Here is a 27,609-nt window from a genome sequence, read left to right on the forward strand (position 1 = left end):
CTAGGAGTTTATTCCCACTACAAATAATGCTTTTAAGCTGTAATGAGAACATGGAGTCTTTCTGCCACTGGATGCATATATTCAAGAGGGAGGAGATGCACTAACAAGCACAAAGGGAAACAGCAGCCCATTCATGACTTACACTCACGTTTGGCTCAATGGTTTCTAAACATGGTACCCATTGCAATTAACAAGGAGACCAGATAGAGGATTTTGGTAGCTGACTAGACACAAAAGACATAGCAATCTCCAATACCTTAAGGTTGATCTTTGTAAAATAATCTAATTTCTCAACAGAAAGAGTTCTCAAAAGGATTTACGTTAAGTTTAATTCACAGAAGTGTCCACAAGGTTATCTCAGCATATCTTGTGTTGACTGGGAGAACATGGAGCATCCAAGATATTACTATTCAGAATTCATGACATCACCTACCTTTTGCTCTCTGGTGAATATTTGACTTACAAAAGCAATTTACAGATCTCTTTTTTTCAGCCATACACCTAGACTTTGAGAATTTTATCCTCTTAGAATTATAGTTTTCTAGATATAGAAGAGGCTCCGTTCTATGACTGAATTTTTTAACATTATTGTATAATGGCTCAACTCTCTGCTTAAATAACTTCAGGAATAGAAAGATCACTCACTCCATCTTGCCAAAAATTGCCCAACAGTTATTTCCTTATATTGATATAAAACATGATTTGCCCATAGCTTTCATTCATTGACCATGTTGCAATTCTGGAAGACATGCAAATAAAAATCTCAACTTGCCTGCTACTTGAGAATACTTAATATTTGAAGAGAAGTATCTTGAGCCATCTAAGCCATCACTTCTATCAGGCTAAACATCCTGTTTCTTCTAATATTTGCCATACAACATAGTTTTCTGAAACTTCATCAGCTGCTTGCATGTTTTGGAATACATTTGCTGCTCCGTATTCCTTCTAAGATGTGATGTCTGTATGTGCTTGATGATGCAGTGACACAGGGCTGTAACCTCCCTCATTCTAGGTAATGTGCTTCTATTTTTCAGCCTAATGTAACATTGACTTTTTGGCAGCCACACTTCGTGATTGTCTCGCTTTGTATCATTGTCACTCGTGATGCCACAGCGTCCCGTTTCTCCCATTCTAAACTTATAAGGCACATTTAGATTGAAGTGGCTCTTATTTATTCTTGTTACATTTCATCTTGTGTATTCCATCAATCATTAAACTTGTCAAAACTGATTTCATCTGTATATGTTGTCCCTCTTCATGCCATGTCAACCACTCGTATGAGAATCACCCTTCCAAATCCTCAGCCAAATCATATGTGTCTTCAGTTGTTTCTTAAATCATGTAGCAAATCACACGCACTGACGAGTTGCTTGTGATTTCTGAGGAACAGGATTGCTGAAGAGTCAGGCTTCTGAGAAAAAAAAAGACTCTGCGTTCTGGCTTTTAATCCGGATCCACAAAGTGATGCTGAAGGCTTCCTGGGATGACCAGCAGGCACCCCGCCACCCCTGAGGTTCAGTGATTCTGGGCATATCTTCAAACCTCAGGGGCTTCAAGGGCCAAATTTTCTTATTAAGCATTTTATCTCATATGAAAGTGCTGCAGTGTATTCAGAGATGTTAACCTCTTCAAAGGGGTTATTTTATCTAACAGTACACTTTTGAAAGCTACCGGCAGTTGCCTGGAGCAGGTGGTCTCCAAATGCAGATTCAAAATGCAATGCTCCTGTAGGAAATCAAATCCGAGTTCTGAAAATACAGCCTTTTATGCAGAAGATCTTCAAACACAGATGATTGTCTAAGCAAGTTTTACTAGAGTTCAGCTCAACTAAAATGTGTCTTACCTTTGCCCAAACTTCAACTGGGTCATATGACGACATTTAGACATGCTGAAATACGCTCTTTTTCTCTGGATAGGATTGGGATGTAAAAACTTGAAGACAGCAATATCTTGAAGACAGTGATCTTGTCGAGTTATTGATGCTTTCTAGATTGCAAAATCAGTGGTCAATTCTCAGACCCCATCTTACTTGGCTTCTTAATACCAGTTAACACAGTTAAACACTCTCTCCTCCTGAAAAACTGTTTTCTCATTAGGCTTATCACTCTCCCTTGGTTCTGCTCTTATCTTACTGGCTACTCTTGCATCATTTTCTTTGCCTCCACTTGTCCAGTGCCTTAGGGGTTACTTCTTGGACCTCTGGTTTTCTCTATATATACTCACCCTCTTGGTGAGCTTATCCAGTCTTGTGGCTTTAAATATCTAATATGGTTTGAATGTTTGCCCCCTCCAAATCTCATGTTGAAATGTGATTCCCAGTGTGGGGCCTAGAGGGAGGTGACTGAATCCTGGGGGCAGATCCCTCATGAATGGCTTAGTATCAACCTCTTGGTGATGAGTGAGTGCTTGCTATTAATTCACATGAGATCTAGTTGTTGTGTTTTTGTTTTTGTTGTTGTTTGTTTTGTTTTAAGAGAGAGTCTTATCCTATCACGCAGGCTGGAGTACAATGGCACTATCTCGGCTCACTGCAATCTCTGCCTGCCTGCCTCAGCCTCCCAAGTAGCTGGGATTCTCTTGCCTCAGCCTCCCGAGTAGCTAAGATTACAAACGTGTGCCACCAAGCCTGGCTAATTTTTTGTATCTTTAGTAGAGATGGGGTTTTACCAGGTTGGCCAGGCTGGTTTCGAACTCCTGACCTAGTGATCCGATGACCTTAGCTTTCTGAAGTGCTGGGATTATAGGCGTGAGCCTCCGTGCCTGGCCCAGATCTTGTTGTTTAAAAGAGGATGGCGCCTCCCCACTTTGCTCCTACTCTCACCTTTTTACATGCCTGCTCCCACTTCACCTTCTGTCATGAGTAAAATCTCCTTGAGCCCAACCAGAAGCTAAGCAGATGCTGGTACCATGCTTCCTATACAGCCTGCAGAACCATGAGCCAATTAATCCTCTTTTCTTTATAAATTACCCAGCCTCAAGTATTTCTTTAGAAAAATGTAAAAAGGCATAATGCAACACCTTATATGTAGTAGCAAATCCCACGTTATTATAACTAGCTCAGAACATCCTGCCTGAACCTCTGTATCAACTACCCACTAGTCACTTCCACTTGGGTACCCAAAAAGCCATCTCAAATTTAATATGGACTCCCGCCTCTCCCAGAAATCTGTTCCTCCAGTTTTCTTCCCTATCTCTGCAAATACAAACTCCTCGCTTCCAGTTGCTTGGGCCAAAAACCTTAGAGATGAACTTGTTCCAGAAAATTCTACCTTCAAAATATTTTGAAAATCTGATCACTTTTCACCACTTTCCCATTACCCCTGATCCAAGCCACCATCATTTCTCTCTTGAGTTACTGTAATAATGTAGAATAACTTTGGGCTTTTGCTCAAATATCTCTTTCTCAGAGAGTTCTTCCCTGATCGTGCTATTTAGAATTACAATTCCACCCCTCCAAATCTCTCTACCGGACATTTTATAATAAAGGATTTTCTCACCATCTGACATATTATTATATAGTTCGCTACCTTATCTGTGTCTGGTGTATCTCTTCTAACTAGAATGTAAGCTTTAGGAGAACGGGAAGTTTTCTTCCATATCACCAATATTTTACAATGTCAGCTTTTATTTTTATATATCTCAAGAGTTTTCTTGAGGTGATGCACATCAGTAGCATTGCCACTAACTCCTCTGACTATAGGAAATGCTGGGTAGGTTTAATACTCAGCTTTGCCCCTACTTCTCTGTGTCCTGTGCCATTCCTACTCCCAGAGTCCTTCTTTTTAGTTGTTCAACTGCCTTGTCTCTTACGTGAGTTGTCATCCCAAGAGAAGATTTAATCATCTAATTCTTGATTTCTGTCGTCCCAATTTATGTTATTTACAGATCAAAAACCTGAAGTTTAGAAAGGTTATATAAGTAGCCTAAATCACATGTTAATAATAGATCTGGGACAAATACAGTCCAGGCTCTAATACATTTCTTTATAAAGAATAATTAGGTTTAATGAGATCTTTGCTTCAGCATGCCTCTAAGTAGCAAAGATGATGACTACCTGTACAGTCCACTTGCAGAGACTGTATAAAGTGCTTTTGTCCAAACATTTCTTCCATCAAGCTGGAGTACAGCAGTGTCTGATATACACTATTAAGCCCCATATTTCAGGCAACATAGGGGAGATTCTTTAGTTTGTCAGTGCAGAGATCTTTTTGGTCTGTTTTGTGATCAATGGACCTCAAGTGTAAACTACAAACCAAAATATAGTTAATTTAGGGATAAAGTAAACTGAGAAGTCCAGAAAGAGGCCAAATAAGCCTGTCCTGAACTTTAAAAGTTAAGTTTGAGTGTGTGTGTGTCGGGGCGGGAAGGGGAGCGGCTGTGCACGTGCACGTGCGCATGCGCATGTGTGTGAAATGTAGAATTTTCATCTTCCATTCCTTCTGGCTTTTGAGCCTTAAGATGTTTCTTTCTTTTTTTTTCTCTTCCTCTATTTTGACATTGAAGAGTACGTGGCAGGCAAATTTGGCCAGGATGACTCCACTGGATATGCTGTCTTTACTCTTGATGAGAGCTATGGAGACACCGTCAGCCTCTCCATGTTTGTCCGAACGCTTCACCCATCAGGCTTACTGCTAGCTTTGGAAAACAGCACTTACCAATACATCCGTGTCTGGCTAGAGCACGGCAGATTAGTAATGCTGACTCCAAGCTCTCCAAAATTAGTAGCAAAATTTGTTCTTAATGATGGAAATGTCCACTTGATAACTTTGAAAATCAAGCCAAATAAAATTGAACTGTTTAAATCTTCACAAAACCTGGGATTTATTTCTGCTTCTACCTGGAAAATTCAAAAGGGAGATGTCATCTACGTTGGCGGCCTACCTGACAGGCAAAAGACAGAACTTAATGGTGGATTCTTCAAAGGCTGTATCCAAGATGTAAGACTAAACAACCAAAATCTGGAATTCTTTTCAAATTCAACAAACGAGGCGTTGCTCAACCGGGTTCTTGTCAATGTAACCCAAGGCTGTCCCGGAGACAACATCTGCGAGGTAAGGATTATGCAAAGTAGGTATATACTGTATGTTAAACTGTTATTTTATTACAAAGATAACTTATTAAATCCATTCTCTGTATATGAAGATGATGTTACTGACCCACCACCATAGAATAAATATTTCGTCTATATGTTTCCAGCAAGATCGTGGAATTGACATTGAGCCATAGAAATGTGGCCTAGATCTTATTGGCATCATAATCTATTTAATCAAAGGAAATAACTTCAGCTTTAGACTTCTCTCACCCTCAGAACAATCAAATTACTAAAGTATAATAATGTTTCAATTCCTAAACTCCTAATGGCACCCCCGAGGTTTAACTGAATTAACTCTTTTTGGATGATATTGTTAACTTTAAATGCCCAGCTACTGTTGTTTGGAACTTTTATTAGGTCAGCAACAATAAGAAATCTGAGCTGTAATTTCCTTCTGGTAGTTAAAATCCTCTGAAATATAATTTCTCAAAGCCCATGCTTTACTTTAAATGTTCTATATGATCTTCTAAGAGCTGCTTAAATATGAGACCTTGTCAGCTCTGCATAATCTTTCAAAGGGAAAGAAACGAAACACATTTCTGTGTGTTGAACATTTGTTGACTTCCAACTATGGCACACACTAAGCTTGGTTCTAAATATATGCAAATGAATTGTAACATTGTTATGGAACACTTGCAGTTACTAGGCACTATTTTCCATGGATCAATTCATTTAATTCTACTGAAGAAATACTGTGGAAAGCAGGCATTGTTGTTATCCCAATTTACGTTATTTACAGATGAAGTAACTGAGGTTTAGAAAGGTTATGTAACTAGCATAAATCATATGTTAATAGTAGACCCAGGACAAACACTGTTCATGCTCTAATAAATCTTTTTTTAAATACTTTCATTTTGCATACTTTTTGTGAGAAACCTTCTGAGACCAATGCAGGAAGAGCAGTCACTGAAATAGGATCCAAAGGACCTAGGTACCAAGTTTCACTGTTTCGCTTATGTACAGGATCTTGGGCAACTGGGCAACGTACTTCTGTTTATCATCTGTAAAAACAGGAGTAAGAACCCCTTCCTCAAATGGTAATTAGTGCATGTGAAAAAGTGCCTGGTAATTTGTAAATTATGGAGGACATTGTTATACTTGAAAAATCTTCCTTGTGCTATAGATGAGCTTTATATCTTTGCTCTCTCTCCCACCACTCTGCTCTTTTAGAAAGGAGTTGGCAATGACAGCAGTCATTTTTATTCCATTTAAGTAACAATGGATATTAATAGTTTCAAATGTAAAAATTCAGGGAAATTTGCATTTTAAAATAACAGATATGTGGTCTCGCCTTCAACATTTTCCTATTTAGTGCTTTTTACACTTTTGATTTCTTTTCTGCTCAGTCCAACCCCTGTCACAACGGAGGTGTTTGCCATTCCCTGTGGGATGACTTCTTCTGTTCCTGCCCTGCCAACACGAGTGGGAAAGCCTGTGAAGAAGCTCAGTGGTGTGGACTCAGCCCGTGCCCTCCCAGGGCCCAGTGCCAGCTGGTGCCTCAAGGATTTGAATGTAGGTAGAGATCAAACTTATCACCTTGCCAGTTAAGTTGGGGCATTTGAGTTATTCCAAAGGAAACACAGAAAGAGAATACAGACAAAGCCAGTTTATTAAATTAATCCTTGATTGTTTTCCCTATGTGAGGAGGCTAATAAACGTGACTGGCCTCTTGCCTCATCCTGCCTCGGTGTCTGGGTGGGAAATGGAGGTCATAGCAACAACACTAAACCGAGATGCTTGATCATTTAAAGCTGATTTCCCATAACAGAATTAACCAGGTAATATTCCCTTTCCTCGTTACTGGGAATACAGAATGAATACGTGCACATTGCACATTGCCATTTATTAACTATGAGGCCTCGGGCAATTCATTGATCTCCATCATCTAAAGCTTCCTCACCTGTAAAATAGGGAGAACAATTTCTACTTTGTTGGTTTCTTTGTCATGATTCTGCGACCTTATGTGCAAATAAACATGTTAGGCACTGGATTAACATTTGCTGTGAGAATTTCCCTCATCGTGAAAGGTTTTCCTGTCCATCTTCTGTACTACAGAACACAATTCTCCAAATGTTAACAGATTGAATACTATACAGTATTTTATTTTTGTGTATCCACACACTAACTGTACTATTATTTATATTGTCTTTTCATCTACTTCCAATAATGCATAGCCCAATCTATAGACAACCCTCCATGTTTGCACTGAATTCTGATTTCTTCCCCTTATTCAAAGATTATGTTCCTAAAATTTTTCTCTTACTAGCATCAATTTTTCCATTATTTCCTTTGCCCTCTCCCACCCCTATTCCTACCAGCTACCATCCCATTTCTCTGTTTTCTTTTATAGAGAGGAAAAAAACCTTCTAATGTGTTGTCCTCAATGTGCTTTCGTTATTCTCACTTTTTAGTATTTGTTCTTTTTTTTTTTTTTTTTTTTTTGAGATGGAGTCTTGCTCTATCACCAGGCACCAGGCTGGAGTGCAGTGGCAGGATCCCAGCTCACTACCACCTCCGCCTCCCAGGTTCAAGCGATTCTCCTGCCTCAGCCTCCCGAGTAGCTGGGACTACAGGCGTGCGCCACCATGCCCAGCTAATTTTTGTATTTTTAGTAGAGATGGGGTTTCATCATGTTGGCCAGGATGGTCTTCATCTCTTGACCTCGTGATCCACCCTCCTCGGCCTCCCAAAGTGCTGGGATTACAGGCGTGAGCCACCCACCACGTCCGGCCTTCATTCTCTCTTTCATTCCATGCAGTCAAGCCTAAACACACCACCACCTCCATCCCATAAGCCAGAGATTCACAGGTCACTTTTATTACTTCATTCAGGCTTCTATACAAACGTCCTCTATCTTGGCTTTATTTTTATTCATATCTCTTATAATTCCTTGACATTTTGTTGCATATACCTAGATATATTTGTCTATCATCTCTTTTATCATGAGAATATAAGCTTCACAAGGCAAGAAAATGCTCTATGTAGTTTCTTGCTAGTAAATATTTGTTAAATAAATAAATTAACCTGGCCGGGCGCGGTGGCTCAAGCCTGTAATCCCAGCACTTTGGGAGGCCGAGGCGGGTGGATCACGAGGTCAAGAGATCGAGACCATCCTGGTCAACATGGTGAAACCCCGTCTCTACTAAAAATTACAAAAAATTAGCTGGGCATGGTGGCGCGTGCCTGTAATCCCAGCTACTCAGGAGGCTGAGGCAGGAGAATTGCCTGAACCCAGGAGGCGGAGGTTGCGGTGAGCCGAGATCGCGCCATTGCACTCCAGCCTGGGTAACAACAGCGAAACTCCGTCTCAAAAAAAAAATAAAAATAAAAAAAAAAATAAATTAACCTTATTTTCTTCAAATTCACTTAATATTTTCACTTAACTGCTCTAGAACATTAAATACATTATCAGCTTACAATTAAAAAAATACATGCTGGATGCAGTGGCTGACACCTATAATCCCAGCGTTTTGGAAGGCAGAGGTGGGAGGATCGCTTGAGCCCAAGAGTTTGAGGCTACAGTAAGCTAGGGTTACACCATTGCACTCCAGCCTGGGCAACCAAGCAAGTACCTGTCTCAAAAAAAAAAAAAAAAAAAGAAAATACTGCACTAAAATAATGGAATTGAACTAGAGGATAGTTTGACCTAAAGTCAGTAGCAACAATTCTGTCTAGACAGGGCCCTGAAGTAATTGAGAAAAAGAGAAAAATGTATTTACTTTTATGTTTTTATACTTTAAAATCGTATATTTAAAAGATCTATGTGAAATATACTGTACATATATTTGGAGATGTTTTCTAGAAAAATGTATATACTTTTATGTTTCCTGTTTAAGAAATACATATTACACATATATAGAAAACAGGATGAGTTGGCATAAAGAATGCAAATTGGTTTTTAACAGGGCACAGAATTTTCAATGATCCTTTTTCATTGTTCTGCTTCTTTATTTTCAAATATTTTCTTAATGATTAATTGTATTGTAATCTATTGATAGAAATACTAAAGTTGTTAGTTTCAGCTGTGTTCTACAAACATGTCCAAATCGTTTTGAATATTTTCACAGGGAAAAAACAATAGGATTTCTAAAAAGAGTGGCAGCCCAAAAACAATAGCCTTGCTAAACACTGCTCTGCAGGCCACACATCAAGCAGTTTAGAACTGGACACACATGTGTCAGAAAGAAGTGAAGTGAATCTTTATGGCTGCAACATGGCGGCTAGAAAAGAGTAGTAAGGCCAGCTCTGACACGCCCAAAAAGTCCCAGGAGCGTTTTGTAAGTATGGCTTATCTTAGTGAAGAGAGAAAATGTAAATCAATAGGAGGTGTACAATAGGAATTATAAATCAGTTTCCTAATTGACAGGTATGAACCCAGAATTCACTTCTACTACTCTGCATAATTTTAATTTCAGGTTACCTTATGACCTTATATTTTCTTTCCAAGTAAAATATAATGAAAAGATGAAGTCTAATTTAGGAGTTTCTTGATACATTACCCTGAGTTTGCCTTTAAGACGTTAATCATTTCTATCTCTGTAACATACCAAGATTTAAACATTTACAACTCACCTTAAATGCAGGTGTGTTTATTATGGCAAAGTTCCCCAAAGAAAAGGCGAAGTATAAAAGTGGTTATGTATATCATGATTTTTACCCAGATCAGAAGACACGATTTCAGTGTGCTCAGCAGAGTTAGTAAATACATTTATATAGCATTATAGGCCATAGACTTGTTGCTCTTCTTTTTCCCCTAAATTCCCAACCTCAAACCTGGTTACACACACACACACACACACACACACACACACACACACCAGATCAAGGGAAACTTTTATTGAGTCAGTACACTTGAATGATACGCTATAATTTTCTCCTGCTGCAGTTTCTAATTATTATCTCACTTTTCAGGATACAGGATGGAGTTATTTTCATAGACCATTCATTTCATTACATTTACTGAGCACCTACTATACATCAGGGACACATAGGCATAGGCAGAGGGATTTTCTAATAACCGAGACAGAGAAGATCCTTGGTCTCATAAAGCTTATGTCCTAGTGCAGAGTGATAGTCAAGAACAAGTAAATCAATATCATTTCAAGTGGCGATGGGAGCTATGAAGAAAATGAAGCATAGACAGTGAATGCAGGGAGGCAGCTTTCTAAACTTGGATAGTCAGGGAAAGCTTCTCAGAGGAGGTGACATTGGAACAGATTTTAACACTAAGAAAAGCCCAAGTGTAAGAAGATCTGGGAAAATAAGTAACAGCAAGTGTAAAAGGTCTGTATTGGGAACGTTCTTCAATGAATGGCTAGAAGTTACAGCTGTGGCATGAGGAAGAGAGTGGTGGGAACTGGAATTGGAGAGTTAATCAGGGTTCAGATCATGTAGATACTTTTTTTTTCATGACAAAATTTTGTCATGAAAATTAAAAAAGAAGAGAGAGAGAGAGAAGAGAGAGACAGGGTTTTACTATGTTGTCCAGGCTGGTCGCAAACTACTGGCCTCAAGGTAGCTGAGATTATACCTGCAACTGGCTTAGATCATGTAGGCTCTGGTGATTATGCTTAGAATTTAGGATTTCTTTCTTTCTAGATGTGATGATAACTAGTGGAACTTGACTAAGGAGTAGTTTTATATTAATCTGCAGAGCAGTAGAAGCAGGGACAGTAAGAAGTAATTAGTCTTACTGAAAGATGATGGTGGTTGGGTGTGATGCCTGTAATGACAGTGTTTTCAGGTCATTTGCTACTGAAGAGTGTGACACAATAAGAATAAATAATTGGCCACTGGGGTTGAGTAACACAGACATCATTTGTAACCAGAATAGTGGTTTTAGTGAAGTGACTGGGACAAAAGCTTGAGTGGCATGCATGAAAGAGAAAATGAGGGATGAGAAAGAGAGACAATAGGAATTTAAAACTATTAGAAGTTTTGCTGGTAAAGAAAATAAAAAAGCAGCAGGATTGGGGGATGTCAGGATATTGCTCCATGTTACTTTTTAAGATTAACGCAGTTACACCTATTTGTATACTGATGGGAAACAACAAAGTGGAAGGAGAAATGATGATGCAGGACAGAAAAAGAATGTGTAGAGGAATATTGTCTTTAAAAGGTGAAAGTCAGTAGGACCCAGTGCATAACTGGCAGGGTTTACCTTAGCTGGAATATGGACAGTACATCCATTATAACAGGATAGAATGCAGTGTGGATCCAAATCCTATGAGTTTAACAGATTTGGTGGAGATCTGGGGTAGCTCTGTTTTCTCAAGAAAGTATTATGTGAGACCATAAGCTGAGATAGAATTAGATATTTTAAGAGACAGAACAAGTTGTTTATTAATCATCTGGTAGAATGGGGAAAAGGTTTTTAATGGACAAATGCAGTAGGATCTCCCAAAGTGCTGTGCTCACATGTGAGAGAGATTGATATGGTTGTATATGAAAGTCCTTGGGTGTAGATACAGAATTTGCAGCTTGGCACATAATTGGAGTTTTAGCAGGTAAGTAAGTTAGTCACTTAGAATGCTACTTTGAACTGCCTACCCATCCGCTTAATCAGAAGCCAGACCCTATTGTTAATTTTCTGTGTCATGATAGCTAGACGTATGATTTCTTTTTGCTCAGTTTCTTTACGTGTAAAATCAATTATCAATGTTTTATTTGTGGAAGCAAATACAAAATAAAAATTGGCGTGCTTTAGGATTTCACTGGAAAAAAAATGTATAGTTTTGGCTTTGATATCAGACTATCCAGGTTTGACATTCTGGCTTTGTTATTTGTCAATTACAGGACCATGAACAAAATTACTTATCTTCTGTGAGTCTCATCTTCTTCCATAAAATGGGGATAATAATAATACCTGTATTCAAGAGTTTGATGTTAGAAATAACATAAAATCAACTAGCAGAGTATGTAGGATGTATCAAATAGTCTATACACAATGTTATTAACATGATGATCATTACTATTAATAAAGGCAATTAAGCAAACTACACATTTAATAAAGTTGCTGATTATTATTGCCTTCTCTCTTTAGGTATTGCAAATGCTGTTTTTAATGGACAAAGCAGTCAAATATTATTCAGAAGCAATGGGAATATTACCAGAGAACTCACCAATATCACGTTTGGTTTCAGAACAAGGGATGCAAATGTAATAATCCTGCATGCAGAAAAAGAGCCTGAATTTCTTAATATTAGCATTCAAGATTCCAGATTATTCTTTCAATTGCAAAGTGGCAACAGCTTTTATACGCTAAGTCTGATGAGTTTGCAGTCAGTGAATGACGGCATGTGGCACCAAGTGACTCTTTCCATGACAGACCCAGTGGCCCAGACCTCCAGGTGGCAAATGGAAGTGGACAACCAAACACCTTTTGTGACTAGCACAATTGCTACTGGAAGCCTCAACTTTTTGAAGGATAATACAGATATTTATGTGGGTGACAGAGCTATTGACAATACAAAAGGCCTGCAAGGGTGTCTAAGCACAATAGAAATCGGAGGGATTTATCTCTCTTACTTTGAAAATGTTCATGGGTTCACTAATAAACCTCAGGAAGAGCAGTTTCTCAAAATCTCTACCGATTCAGTGGTCACTGGCTGTTTGCAGTTGAATGCCTGCAACTCCAACCCCTGTTTGCATGGAGGAAGCTGTGAAGACATCTACAGCTCTTACCACTGCTCCTGTCCCTTGGGATGGTCAGGGAAACACTGTGAACTCAACATTGATGAATGCTTTTCAAATCCCTGTATCCATGGCAACTGCTCTGACAGAGTTGCAGCCTACCACTGCAGATGTGAGCCTGGATACACTGGTGTGAACTGTGAAGTGGCTAAAGACAATTGCCAGAGACACCAGTGTGCAAATGGAGCCACCTGCATTAGTGATACTAATGGCTATTCTTGCCTCTGTTTGGGAAATTTTACAGGAAAATTTTGCAGGTGAGCATAAAGTCCGTAGGAAGCTTGGTCTTTGGAGCTATTCTCTGCATCACTGTTTTTGTCACATTGGAAAGCTGTCTCCTGAAGGTACACATATATACTGTGCTGAACAGGGCTGACCCTGGTCACTTCCATCACAATTTGGTCATGTCAAGATGGGATGGCACTTGCTGGGCTACAAGTCAGAATGATAGTGTTTAAATCAGAGTTTCAGCAAAGTATTTTCTTAGTCATCTGTGTGAATATATGTCTCATGAACTGTAGCCCCAGGGGCTGACAGTTTCAAGGCCTCAGGAAACAAATACATTTACAATAAAAGCAAAAGCTAAAATGTAGTATTGTTAGAGAAGGCATGACTTCTATTGGTAAAATAATGTCCTGGGCTATTTCAGGCAGGTAAATATTATAAAATCCCGAAAACACTACATTAAAGTATACAACTGACTCTTGAACAATGCAGGGGTTAGAGGTGCTGACGTGCAGCTGAAAATCTACATTTAACTTTTAACTCTCCCGCAATGTAACAACTATCATCCTGGCTGACCAGAAACCTTAATAACATAGTCGATTAACATATATTTTGCGTGTCATCTTCTGTATTCTTACCATAAAGCAAGCTAGAGAAAATAAAATGCTATTAAGAAAATCATAAAAAAGAGAAAATATATTTACTATTCATGAGTGGAAATTGATCATTATAAAGGTCTTTATCCTCATTGTCTTCATGTTGAGTAGGATGAAGAGGGAGAGAAGGGGTTGCTCTTGCTGTCTCAGTGGTGGCAGAGGTGAAAGAAAATCCACATATAAGTGAACCCACACCATTCGAACATGTGTTGTTCAAGGGTCAACTGTAATTTCAAAACAGTGAAATTATGATTCTCAAATATAAAATAAACATGTTTCAATGGTTTTGTCATTAAATAATGAGGAAACTAGTAAGATATAAAAACTAATTCAAAGGACAATCTAAAGATTGTGTGTGTGTATATGTATATATATACACACACATATGTATATATATACATATATATACAAACACACGAACAAGAATGAGTGAATTAACTTATTAATAAATATAAAACTGTTTAATATCCTATAGGGCAAGAAAATTTAGTATTTCTTGCCCATAGGGCAAGAAATTTTAAGTTTTTCATCATATGGTGTGATAATCAATTGTATGGCTGACTACAGATAAATTCATTTGCATTTTGATGAACAAGATTTTCATATTAATACTGTTTTCTACAACTTACAGAATTGTAATATTGCTTAGCAAAAAAATCGAAGGCATAGATCACTGCAAAAATGGATAATTTCTAGACGGTCCTTTACATAAACCCAGCATTGCATTGAAAGAATACACAGTGATCTTCTTTCCCCGTTTCAAAGTATTTCACAAATTTTTTAAAACTACAAAAGCAGTATTTTAGTTCTTGTAACCCCCTCCATGTCAGGCTACATAAACAGATAAGAAAGAATATTTTTCTTCTAAGTCAGATTGCTTCAGTATTTCCATGTAAGAAGTCGTTATTGTTTTTACAACTTACACCATTTTAAATTTACTAAATAATTGAGTCATTATGGGGAGGTGAGAGGGTTATTATTAACAAGTAATACGTTCCAGGACTTCGGCAAGAACACCTGGAATGGGTTGGCAGCCTGTAGACATTACACTAATTCAGAGGTGGTACCTTAATTGCATGAATCTCCTAGCAAACATAACATGTAGGCATACCTATAAGAAGTTGTACATCTCTCTTTAACAGTTACTGTTGTTCTGAGCCTGAGAAAGCAAGGCACCATTATAGGTGCTAAGTGTTCCCAACAGGTAACCTGCCTGTTTAAAAGCAAGAAGAATTTGGGATCAAAATCAGCACACTTCACTGTGACTTTTGATGTGTAAAATAAACACATAGGCCCTAGCAACTAGTTCTCTGGAATTTTTTTCTGCCCAATTCATCAAAGTCAAGTTCTCCAAGACTAAAGCCCTCAAAAATACCTTCTAATGAGATTCAGGAATTGTTTATTAAAACCAAGATGTGTACCAAGCTTCATATTTGCATTGCTAATTGACCTCTTTCAAAGCTGGTTGACATTTTTGGCTCTTTTGAAAAGCCTTTATGATATCTTCTTTGTGAAGTAGAATTGATTAGCTCATGTGGGAAGAGACACACTTAGCATCATATAAGCTAGTCTATCACATTAGCGGCAGCACACACAACAGGAACAAAATTCATTTCACATTTCCTGAATATTTATTATTTATCTGAGACCATGCACATACACAGTGGGTCAAACCCTAAGCAACAGTATTACAATCTTTTTAAACAGCAATCAGGTCAAACGACTAGATTTTGTCTTACAGTGAAGTTCAGCTTAGCTTCTAACAGTTGTTCTACCTTTTACAGGTTTCCTTAACATGAAAAGCTTTGTTGCCATACAAGAGAGCCACACTCTGAATTCACATGCAGTTACCATCGTGTGCTATATACAAAGCTCCTGGACAGCATTCAGCTTGCATTCTTCGAAGCTACAAATTATTATATAGGGAGCAGCAAGTCTTGGCAAGGCAACTGGAGTTCAGCTCCGAAAGCCAATAGAGAAATCACATGAGCGCTTGGGTACTAGAGTGCCGTCCTTGCTTTCCTGGCCTTTATAGAGATGCAATTTTCCTCCGACCTTTGTTGATTTATTAGCAAAGCAGCAGCAAATCTAGTTACAGCAAGTTCTTTTGCAACCCAAAATTTATTGCCACCCCGTGGCACAGATCTTATCTCACAAATGAGAACTGTGTAGAAATGGAAACTGTAAAGCCATGCTGGTCACAGTACCCTCCAGCAGGAGCCTTTTACCAGAGAAAGTGATCCTTGTGTAATGCAGTACAATTAAGCATCTATAGCTCCTCCAGCCTGAGGACTTAATTAGCTTGGCGTGACTACATACATGAATTTATCAACAAAGTTTTCTTGAACGAAATAAACAAGATGAACAGCTGTGGCTTTTGCTTTTATCTCTCTAGGCAGAGCAGATTACCCTCAACAGTCTGTGGGAATGAGAGGACAAATCTCACTTGCTACAATGGAGGCAACTGCACAGAGTTCCAGGCTGAATTAAAATGTATGTGCTGGCCGGGTTTTACTGGAGAACGGTGAGTCACATTAGAGCTTTCTGGAAGAGAATTCTGGGCTAAAGAATGATGGGATTACTCAAAGTTCATTTTCTCTTCTAATTTTTTATCTCAGTTCCCATAGGAAAATCTATGCTGAAATAGAGGTTCGGACAGAGTGAAACAATAAAAAAGAAAAAAAACCTACAGTTTAGGTCAAAGGAGAGAACAGTTGATTAGCCAAGACTTCAAATCGGAAAAAATGTGTTTTTAAAAAATGCATAATGTGCTATTTTTCTTTCTTATAAGTACTTCTGAGTTCACATCCTTTTTTCTTACTAAAACTCTAATACATGATGCAAACATGGTTGCTGTTGAAATAAAATAAAATACCTAAAAGATTGCCTCATAGAATTGCCTGCAATCCAAAAGCATACCTTATCCATATGATTCTACTTTTCCCAGAGAAATCCTTCAACTCTTCTTCACTTAATACAGGAATTTTTAAAATGGAGTTGGTCAATGGCTTCAAGCAATCTGTGACCTGTTGAAAATACAGGAAAACTGGACTATATACTCGACCGGCTAGGGGTAAGGTCAAGAATAGAAAGAATGCAAACTGCATAGCTTTTATCAGCTGCTCAAAGGGACCTATGTCCTCCAAACAGTTATGAACCAGGGCTCTATAGAATACAGATACTATGTAAGCAGGTACTAAATAGTTAACCTTGGTTTAGCACTGTGCCATGCACCTTACAAATATCATCTCTAATTCTTATTTTTTCTTTAATTTTTTATTGCATTTTAGGTTTTGGGGTACATGTGCAGAACATGCAAGACAGTTGCATAGGTACACACATGGCAGTGTGTTTTGCTTCCTTTCTCCCCTTCACCCACATTTGGCATTTCTCCCCAGGCTATCCCTCCCCAGCTCCCCCCTCCCGCTGGCCCTCCACCTTTCCCCCCAATAGATCCCAGTGTTTAGTACTCCCCTCCCTGTGTCCATGTGTTCTCATTTTTCATCACCCTCCTATGAGTGAGAATATGCGGTATTTCATTTTCTGTTCTTGTGTCAGTTTGCTGAGAATGATGTTCATCTCTAATTCTTATAGTTGTGTAAGGACGGTTTTATGATTTTTATTTTGCATATGTGTAAACTGAGGCTGAGAAGTTAAATGACATATAAAGGGTCAATCCACATATATGCTGCAGTAGGGCTGAGCTGCCTTCAAAGCCTCTGCTCTCTATTTGATGTGCTGGCATAACTGTATGAATAAATCTTTGCTCACCACAATTTTTTTTTTTAAATGAGAAAGGTGTTCTTCCATCTCGTATATCATTCAGGGTAAGACACAGTGATCTCTGATCAAGCTTCCTACACTGAACAAATTTAATAAACGAAACTCAGACATATTTAACAAAGAGATTTTGACTGAATCAATATTTCCCATAGGCATAGTTGATAAAATAATAGATATGTGAGTGCTCCCTGACAAGTACCCTTTGAATTAATTTGAATTTTCTATTTTTTAGCTGGCTCTTTTGCATCACAAAGATACAGATCTTGTGTCATTTCTACAGAACAGCAGAGAGTCTAGGGTATGCCTGCATTTTACCTTTCTGACGTTCTTTTTTATATGCAGCCTGCCTACCGGGTTGCTTGTAATTGGCACAGGCATTCTGAGTCTATACGTACATGGAAGGAGATAGGCTTGAGTCACGTTCTGCTTTCTGTTGTACCAATTTTTGTCATGCAACTTATTAACTGAAACCATTCAGTTGTCTTCCAATTCTATGTATGTTCAGAATATTGCAAATATTTTCCCGTCATTAATTTTGAGTAATTCAACTATCGTCAATCGCTGGTTGCTTCCTGGTTGAAGGTCACAGTTTCTGCCTAATGCCACAATGCATAGAACTCATTCAAAACCTTGGATTATTTTTCTCTGCTACTCACACATTATTTCTATTTACAGCAAACATTTCTTTGTCCTCTGATGTTCATTAGTTTACAACATTTATATTTGGCATTTAAATTCAAATTATTTTTGAAACATATAAAGAAAAGAAAGCTTAGAATTTTCCTTCTTTTCTCAGGCAACTTTTCAACTGGAAGAACTATTTCTAAAACATTGGACCTGTGTTCAGTAGATTCTATGCTTCCTAAGTCCTTAACCATCATTAGGTAATTGACTGGATGTTAATGGATTTATTTTTACTTTCCATCCATTAATTAACCTCTAATAAACACTCCAATGATGCTGATAATGCATGCGTATCTATTGTTGACTCTATAGTTCAACAGGGAAGTAGGTGAGAAAGTCACGGAGAAGATAGAGGAAGACAGAAAATATTGGGCAATCTCCCATGGTCTAGGAAATGTGACTTCCATTGCATCCAAGAATATTGAAAAGCTATCCTCAAATAAATTGGCTTCTCTCCTGCCTTGGTTAAACCTCCAACTTAATAGTGTCATACTGGCAGGTTTTGAATGATGGATGGTGTAAACACTCTGGCCCACCCAAGACCGAGAATGCTTGGCAGCCTCCTGAAAGTCGTCAAGTTTTGCTCAGATCTAATCAGAGAAGTCTCCCTCCAGCCCAGAAGCATAAGCCAAAAAAGAAAAACAAAATGTCTCAGCTATGCTTGGGATCCAACGGGATAAGGAGCTGTTTTTCTTGGAAGAAATCTTTGTTTTCCTTTATACCTTGAACTGGCCTTGCCTTACTACCTCATCCCCTTTCGTTTTGAGCCTAGTGATTAGTCTCTGACCCATACGTGCAAGTTTTACCTTTTGGAAGGTGAGGGAGAAAATAAGAAAAAATGGAAAATTGTTTACATCAAATTTCAACATTATAAGCTGCACTGTAGAGATCTTGAAGCTAAGATTTTATACAAATTTTCAAAAGTAAAATAGCTGCCTTAGTTACTATGCCATCCCAAGTTCCTAGCAAAGTGTTTGGTACATGGTATGTGTTAAATAAACATCCACTGAGTGTCTGAATACATGATTGGTGACTTAATCAACTAATATACAGAAAAACAAATTCTTGGTGGAAAATTTGGTTAAAAAATGACGGTATCCCAAGAAGAAGAAAATTCTATTTGCTGGAGAATTGGTGTCACTTGTTTTAGAAAATTTAGCTTTTGAAAGTCATTCTACCTAAACATTTCAGAAATTATGCTCACCTATCAGAACACAGATTTTTTTAGCAAGTACAATCTTCTAATTATCTATGTTTTGCTTTTGTTAGAAAAAAGGGGGGATTTCCACAGAAAACAATTCAAAATCTCTCAGAATAACCCTTCTCTTTTTCTGTCTCTCTTTGGTGGGCTTTTCCCCTTAGCTTGAGGGCTCTGATGCATGAGGATTCTGATAGGCTGAATGTAGGTGTGCACTGCAGACTACAGATGGCAAAATATAGCCTCTCGCCTTGTGCCCCTAATAAACTGAACATTTATATAAGCTGGCAACCCCACTAATGCTCTTGAGCGTGACACCGGTTATGCATGGCCCACTCTTTCTTGGCTTGTAAATATTTGCATCTATTTTCTCATTTGAATTAATTCCATGTGTTTATGTATACACATGTGTACAAATTATTTCCATCAAACCCCAAATGAGTTAAAGAAATTCTAAGGAACATCTCCAACATTATCAAGCATATATAAAGCATGTGTGGATTGGTAGATAACAGCTGTGCTGTTCCAGATAGATATGGCAAACTCTTTCTTCCCATTTCACAAATAACGTATTCAACAGGGTCCTGGGTTTCTGCTGTTCTGTTTATTTTCAAGGTGCGAAAAGGATATTGATGAGTGTGCCTCTGATCCGTGCGTCAATGGAGGACTGTGCCAGGACTTACTCAACAAATTCCAGTGCCTCTGTGATGTTGCCTTTGCCGGCGAGCGCTGCGAGGTGGACGTAAGCGACCTCTCCTTTTATGTCTCTCTCTTATTCTGGCAGAATCTCTTTCAGCTTCTTTCTTACCTCATTTTGCGCATGAATGATGAGCCAGTTGTTGAGTGGGGTGAACAGGAAGATTATTAACATATATTTGAACATTCCCAAATGAAAAAAAGCCATTGAATTTCAAGAAATTCCTTGATTTGTTTTAGATCTCTGGAGAGAAAAGGAAAATAAAAACCATCTTCATAATTTAGAAAATTCAAGGCTTATTTTAAGCATATCAGAAACTCTTTGTATATAAAATATTTTCCAACTCTACCTTGAAATATGAAAAATTGTTCTTATATGACTAGAAATATTTCCTTATTAAGTATATTTAGTACGAATATATTATCATTCTTAACACTTGTATATGTGAATTATCACTGTAATTAATAAACCATTTTTTCCCATTCCATTTCTGAGTATGCATATTTTCACACTGTAAGTTGCCTCAATGACTATTATTCTATTTTCATTTCTGTGGTGTCATGCTTATTTAATATTTATGACACCAAAACTGAGAATTACAGTCTGGGTGTGGTGGCTCACGCCTATAATCCCAGCACTTTGAGAGGCTGAGGACAGGAGTTCAAGACCAGTCTGATCAATATGGAGAAACCCTGTCTCTACTAAAAAATACAAAAATTAACCAGGAGTAGTGGCATTTGCCTGCAATCTCAGCTACTAGGGAGGCTGAGGCAGGAGGATTGCTTGAACCCAGGAGGCAGATGTTGTAGTGAGCCACAATCACACCACTGCACTCCAGCCTGGGCAACAGAGCAAGACTCTGTCTTAAAAAAAAAAAAATTAAGAATTACTAATTTTATCCATCTATGTTTTTATATGAAGCTATTCAGACGAATTGTTGCCAGGTCTCTGATATGTGATACATATGTAAAGAGAAATGAGGAATTTACATCAAGTCCCTAAAAATGTAGAAAAGCTATTTCTGGTATCAATAGTCAAATTATACCTTGCCAGCATAATTTCTGATTCCATGAAACTCTCTCTAACAAAGTTACAAATAATCCTTTCTCTATTTCTTTTCCTGCAATACTTTCCCTTTTCTTAACAAACAGAGTAATTTTTTATTAATTATTTCTAAATTTATGAGCTTGTTGACTTTTCAATCAAATGAACTAATTTCAGTTGCTTTTCAATGAATATTTAATAAAAATAATAACTATAGTCTACATGTAAATTTATAATTGTAAAACTTGAACTTTCTTAGAGCTATGGTTTTCTAAGATTTGCAAGTACATTTATGTTCTTCGAGTATCTTTCTGAAAAAAGTATAAAAATGTAGTATACATCATAACCAAAATATATTTGACATTCTGATTTTTAAAAATAAACATATACCTGAAATGATGGATCTATAAATTAATAAAATATGCAAAAATTAATATAGTCAATTATAAAGATTACAGAGATCATAAAATACTTGGAAAAAATTTTGTTAATGTTTTTATTCTTTTCACTATTGTGTTATCACTTATGCTAAATATCTTTGTGCAGGTATACTCTTCTAAAGAAGACATTATTTGTGTTCATTTAAGGAAAAATAGTTTGGCCCTGTGAATTAATTCAGAAAGCAACTAAAATAACAATGGCCTGCCAAATGTCATTTTGTAAATACGATTCGAATATGTGAGGATAATTTTCTATTGGGTGATATCTATTTAGTCCCAATTGTTTTAAGGAAGTTGTTTTTCTGTGGGAATGACCAAGGTAAATTTAAATATACCATTGAAACAAACAAGGACAAAATAATATTCTTGTTATGGAGTATATGTAGCATATAGTATGAAGTAATATACTATAAAAGCAAAGAAAATGTATTTTTATCTTGCAATAGTAATAGAAGATTTTTATGCAGCAAATTCATATTCTTTAGAGTAGTGGGAATGATTTCAAACTGGGAGCAACTATTTGTGAAGATTTTCCTTTTTACTCATCCATTTTCTTCACATCCAAGGCTGCATGTGTGATGCTGCTGCTTCAGATGACTTGTTCCAAATTAGATTTGTGACAAAAGACCTGGGGAAAAACTTCCCATCAATATTTGCATTCATAAGTATTTGCAATAAGCATAAAATAGATTATAGTCAAAGACCATATGAATAGTTTTCACATTTACTCCCTTCTAGGCATATCTGTACTTATGTACTTACAGGCTGTTCCAAATGTAAAAAGACACAGTTAGGAGGTTGCAGCAGTGATAAAGAAAAAATGAGATTCTGCACTGCTATATATAGTTGAGGAGAAGATTTGAAATGTTTGAAGCATGATTGTTTGAGAGAAGCTGTGGGTCTATGGGGTCTAAGTCTCTACCAAATACGGTTAAGAAATATTCACTCACAATTTCTCTGTACAATTCTGATGCCTCTGTTGTCACTGTAATTGTCAGTTGCTTTTCTGTTTTCCAAATTTCTTGTTGTCATGAGATATCTGACTTTAAAAAATGTTGTCCCTTTTCTTTTTATTCTTCTGTATTTTCAACCGCATGTGTGTGACTATGGCTTTTACTATTTGCACAGAAAAATAAAACCTTTGTGTCTGTATCTTCTCTTTCTCATCTTCTAATGGTCCTTGCATTTGTTTGCCTTGACTATGTCTTGTATGGTAAAATGTCCACCACCCATGCATATACACACACAAACAGATACACACACACATACCGCAGAAGTACTAGTACTGATCTTCCTGAATCGTGATCTCTTCCTGTGAAAATGTCACTGCGAGTAAACCCTGTGGCATCCAAGTCAAAGTCTCATGTATGTTTCCTCTCTGGCACAGAATCCTCTACGTGGCATTGTAAAGTCGATTACAACCCTAACTGTTCTTATTGTTGGTTCTAAGGAGGGGCTGCTTTACCTAAATGACAGAAATTTACACTATCTCCTCTGGACCAGCTTCTAAAACATAGTCTATATTTACTTGAATAAAAACTAATTCCATTTTGCTCCCTTTTTCATGTTTAACATTTAACTAAACAGGGCTGTGTCTCTACTTTTGGCCATGCCTCTTCCTTTGTGTGTGCACATGGCAAGGGGGTTTTACCACTCTGCTTTTTGCAAACTAGAGAAGTAGAGAGAATAGGCACATTTGGAAAAATCCGTGTTTGAGGAGCATGGAGAGACAATTAAGTTCAATTAACACCACTGAGGACTTAACTTTGTGCCAGGAACTGTGATAAGCCATTTTTAGATACATTATATTTTCAATTATCTTTTTTCAATACAAGGTCAAGCAAAATTGTTTTACCTTCCAAATTCTTCACTAAATTTTCTTAAAAGATCTTTTGGCCATTTCTAGGTTTTAAAATGGAAACCATTAAGCTTTAATTTTGCAATATTAAAATGAAACCTTTTCTGAAAATGGTGCTACATCAAATTTGAGTTTAGTGAGTTAGGTAGGAAATCAGTGAAGAAATCTGTTTCTCAACTGCCAATATTATTACTAATATAAACTATATTACTTCTCTGCTTTTTTTTATTCAACAAATGTTTAATGTGTATCTACTATTTGTCATATTCTGTACTAGGTGCTGGGAATAGAACTATGATTTAGACACAATGCTTGCTCACAGTAAGCTGAAGTTATGGCAAAGAATGTGGGTAAATAAACAGCCTTAGGAAGTAACTAAGTGCCAGCTGTAAGGGAGCATATGGGAGGGCTATTTTGTTCAGTCTTACAAGTGGATATAGAAGGTCAAGGCAAGTTTCCTGAAGCCCAAGCTAAGACTTGAGGGAGTTAGGCTGTGGGAGGAGCAACGGCACAGTACAGTGTGTTTCAGGCAGAAGGGGCAGCAGAGGTTGTGCGCTGTGGCAGGTGGTATCACAGGATGACAGTGCTGAAAGATTGGGCTGTAGAAATAAGCAGGAGTGAGCCCTTATAAGCCTTGGCAGAGACCTTGGTTTTTCATCGTAAGAGACATGGAGAATCCTTGAAGGGTTTCAAATAAGAAAAATATCATGATTATACTTGCACTTTACAAAGATCACTTGGGCTTCTACATACAGAACGGCTTAAAAGACAGGCAAGACTGGACCCAGAAAGACACAGGAGGCTGCTGCAGTGATAGAGAAAGATGAGGTTTTGCACTACTATACGGAGCTGTAGAGAAAATTTTAAACATTCGAAGCACGATTGTTTGAGAGAAGCTGTGGGTCTAAGGGGGTGATAAGTTAAATTTGGTGAATAATATTTTTAATATCTTTGTTGACTGAATAAATGAATACATTTAAGATCTGTTGGATTTCTAAATGCAGTTATTAATCAGTGTGCGTATTCCATTCTGCAGTTCAAGAGGCATATCTGGATGTATATATTTGGGATATATTTACAGATCCATTGAGTTTTATATTCCATTCTTTGTATATGTAATCCATTTGTATTATTTCTTTATTGCTCTAGAATAATAGTACTTCAACCTTAGCAACTTAAAACACACATTTATTATCTCACAGTTTCTGCGATCAGGAGCCCAGGCACAGCTTAACTAGGTCCTCTGCTCAGGATCTCACAAGACAGCATTCAAGGTGTCAGCCAGGAATGTGGTCTCATCTGAGCTAAACCAGGGAAGCATCCACTTCTGGAGTGAACTCAGGGATCAAGTTCACTGAGGCTGATGGCAGAATTAGCCCTCGTCTCCTGGAGGCAGCCCTCAGCTCCTTGCCACCTGGAGCTCCCTAACATGGTTGCTTACTTCCTCAAAGCCAAAAATGGAGGGAGACATTCCAGCAAAATCGATGTTACCATTTTATGTAACATAATTATGTAATTGTGTACATACAGTTGCATATATCCCCTCATGTTTATCATAGTTTGTTGGTTAAAAGCAAGTCACAGGCTCTATCTACACTCTAAGGGACGGGCACACAAGGTGTAATCACCAGGGGGGGAACCATGGAGGTCTACCTTAAAAAGGTATCTGCCAGCCAGGTGCGGTGGCTCACATCTGTAATCTTAACATTTCGGGAGGCCTAAGCAGTAAGATCACTTGAGTATAGGATTTCCAGACTAGCCTAGGCAACATGGTGAAATCATGTTTCTGCAAAAAGAAATAATAATAGTAATTAGCTTGGCATGTGCCTGTAGTCCCAGCTATTAAGGAGACTGAGGGTGAGGTGGGAGGATCACCTGAGCCTGGGAAGTCGAGGATGTCGTGAGCCACGATGGCACCACTGCACTCCAGCCTGGGCGGCAGAGCAAGACTCCGTCTCAAAACAAACTAACTAACAAAGTCTGTCTGCCACACCTTCTCTTATCATCTTTTTTACTCTCTGTGCTGCATTCTGCATATATTTCCTATATTTTTCTTGCGAACACTGGCAGTCTACATATAATCTACTGATCGATTTTAAGTTTTAAATTACTTTAAAATTTTCTGACATTTTGTCATCTTACAAATCAATCTTTTGTTTGTTCCTGTTTTTTCTATATAATTGCTACATTTATTCTACTTTCGCATAATTATGAACCTATTTAATAGTCTCTTTCAGACTGTTGTGTTATTTCAAGCTTTTGGAGTGCTCATCCTCCTATTTTTGTTTCTGCCGAATTTTACTCACAACAGAGTTTTTCTTCTTGTGATTTGTAATTTTTTAAGAGCAAATACAACTTTAAGAGGATATTTCTTTTTCCTGTGGGGTCTTTGTGTGCTGAGTTGTGTAAATGCCCCTGACTACAGCCTTAGCTTTAGATTTTGCTAGGAGGCCAGGAGTTCCATTAGCCTAGTGCCTGTTTTTGTGTTCTCAGTTTGGGGATTCCCACATCTGGGTAGTGTAAATTTGGCCTCCACATCCAGTTTGGGTGCAAGCCCTTTATAAATGTGACACAAACGCTCTCCAACTTATTTCTTAACCTGTGCTCTCACAAACACCACTTTCCAGCCACATGGAACTTTGCACTTCCCTTTGAACTTTTCGTAGCTGTCACAGCTCTTGCCTCATGCACTGTCCCTCACCTAACCTGTCATTCCCTTCCTCTCTGCCTGACATACTTTCGTCCTTCCAGAAATCTCAGATCTTATATAGACTTTTCTAGGATCCTCTCCCTGATTGCCCCAGGAAAAGCTGACTATTTTATTCCTGCACTTCTTGTTATTTTGCACTTCTGTTTTAGTACTTATTACTTGTCTAATCATCTATACACGTACACAAAAAACCAGTATCCAGTAATAAACTGCTCAAGGCCAGAGGCCATCTAACATACCTAACTCAGCTCTACACATATCTGTAAAAGAATTATCACTTTACAGTAACATGGGGATCTTGAGAAGAAATGATATTGCTTCCTTATTTTAATATTTTTACTTTAATAAGAACAAATGCTTATGTACCTAGAATCCAGTTTATCATGATAAAATGTATCATGATAAATTTCACTTATAGCTAAGTGAGAAAATGCAGGATATTTAAGAACACAAATAAGTATTTATTCATAGTGGTATTTGCCACAATGTCAAAATAATAGCAACTATGTCAGTGTGCATTTTTATTTTCTTTTAGTCGTAGCATCAGAGTTCTAACAGCTGCTTTAAAAATCCCTTTCCATTAATTCCAACACCTTGGTTATCTTGTAATTGGTCTGCATTTATTAAATATCCTCTTATATATATATATGGGTTTCATTTTTCTGTTTCTTTATCTAGTCATTTTGGATTGCATCCTGCTCATTGTAACTTATACAATGCAGAGACTATGAATTCTTTTATATTCCTCAGACAACTATTCTTTTATTTTGGCAGGCAGTCAGTTAGCTGAATCAAACTCTGTGGCAGTGCCCTCTGTGGTGTGTCACAGTGGCCATCTCTGCTCAGTTATTTTGTTTTTAGCTGGGTGGCTTGGAGTGTACTCTATTCGGGCATATTTCAAGGATTAAGCAGAGATTTGAGCAGCAATCATTTTCAGAAGATCAGGCTCCATCTCCGTAGCTCTCTCCTTTCTAAAATTTTTTCTTCACTTTCCAGCTGCTATAGTTCTTCAAGCCTGTAAGATTGCAAATGTCTCTCCTGGTTTTAGGTAACTGGCATGATATTGAGTAGAGACTGCACTCCAAAAATAGGAAAATCACACAGTGCCCTCTGCTTTTCTTAGTTCAAATTTTCTTACAGGTCAATGCATACTTTTGATTATTAAATGAGCACCCTCAGATTGTTGTTTTTGATATTCTGTCTAGATTTTATAGCTGTTATATGCCAAAGGGTCAGTCTAGTAGAAGCTACTTTGTCCACAGAAGTGGAAACTGCCATTTTAAGTAGATAATCTGAGATGGTATTTGAATAGGTATTTGATCCCAGAACAAGATATATGATTTTACTTCTGATTTCTGCACTGACCACATCAATTGAGTAGAGCAGGTTTTACTTCTGGGCACCACATTTTGGGGAGAACATTGATGAATGCAAGAGTCTAGAAAAAGGCATTTTCGTTCATTTTAGCAGTTTGTTACATGAGCATGTTGTGTGATGCTGAAGTTTGGCCTGTGAATGATCCTTCGCCCA

General features: G+C 37.8%; 1 protein-coding gene across 1 annotated transcript in view; it reads left to right on the top strand.

The window, feature by feature from the left end:
* Positions 1–27,609, top strand: part of CRB1 (crumbs cell polarity complex component 1) — a 223,616-nt gene that overhangs the window by 167,741 nt on the left and 28,266 nt on the right. The window contains exons 7-11 of the mRNA XM_008985348.4: positions 4,504–5,051; positions 6,439–6,604; positions 12,135–13,041; positions 16,061–16,189; positions 19,946–20,072. Coding sequence (XP_008983596.2) covers positions 4,504–5,051; positions 6,439–6,604; positions 12,135–13,041; positions 16,061–16,189; positions 19,946–20,072 — 1,877 coding nt within the window. The remainder of the gene's footprint in view (positions 1–4,503; positions 5,052–6,438; positions 6,605–12,134; positions 13,042–16,060; positions 16,190–19,945; positions 20,073–27,609) is intronic.

Source organism: Callithrix jacchus, chromosome 19 (assembly GCF_049354715.1).
Source record: "Callithrix jacchus isolate 240 chromosome 19, calJac240_pri, whole genome shotgun sequence".
Taxonomy (NCBI): domain Eukaryota; kingdom Metazoa; phylum Chordata; class Mammalia; order Primates; family Cebidae; genus Callithrix; species Callithrix jacchus.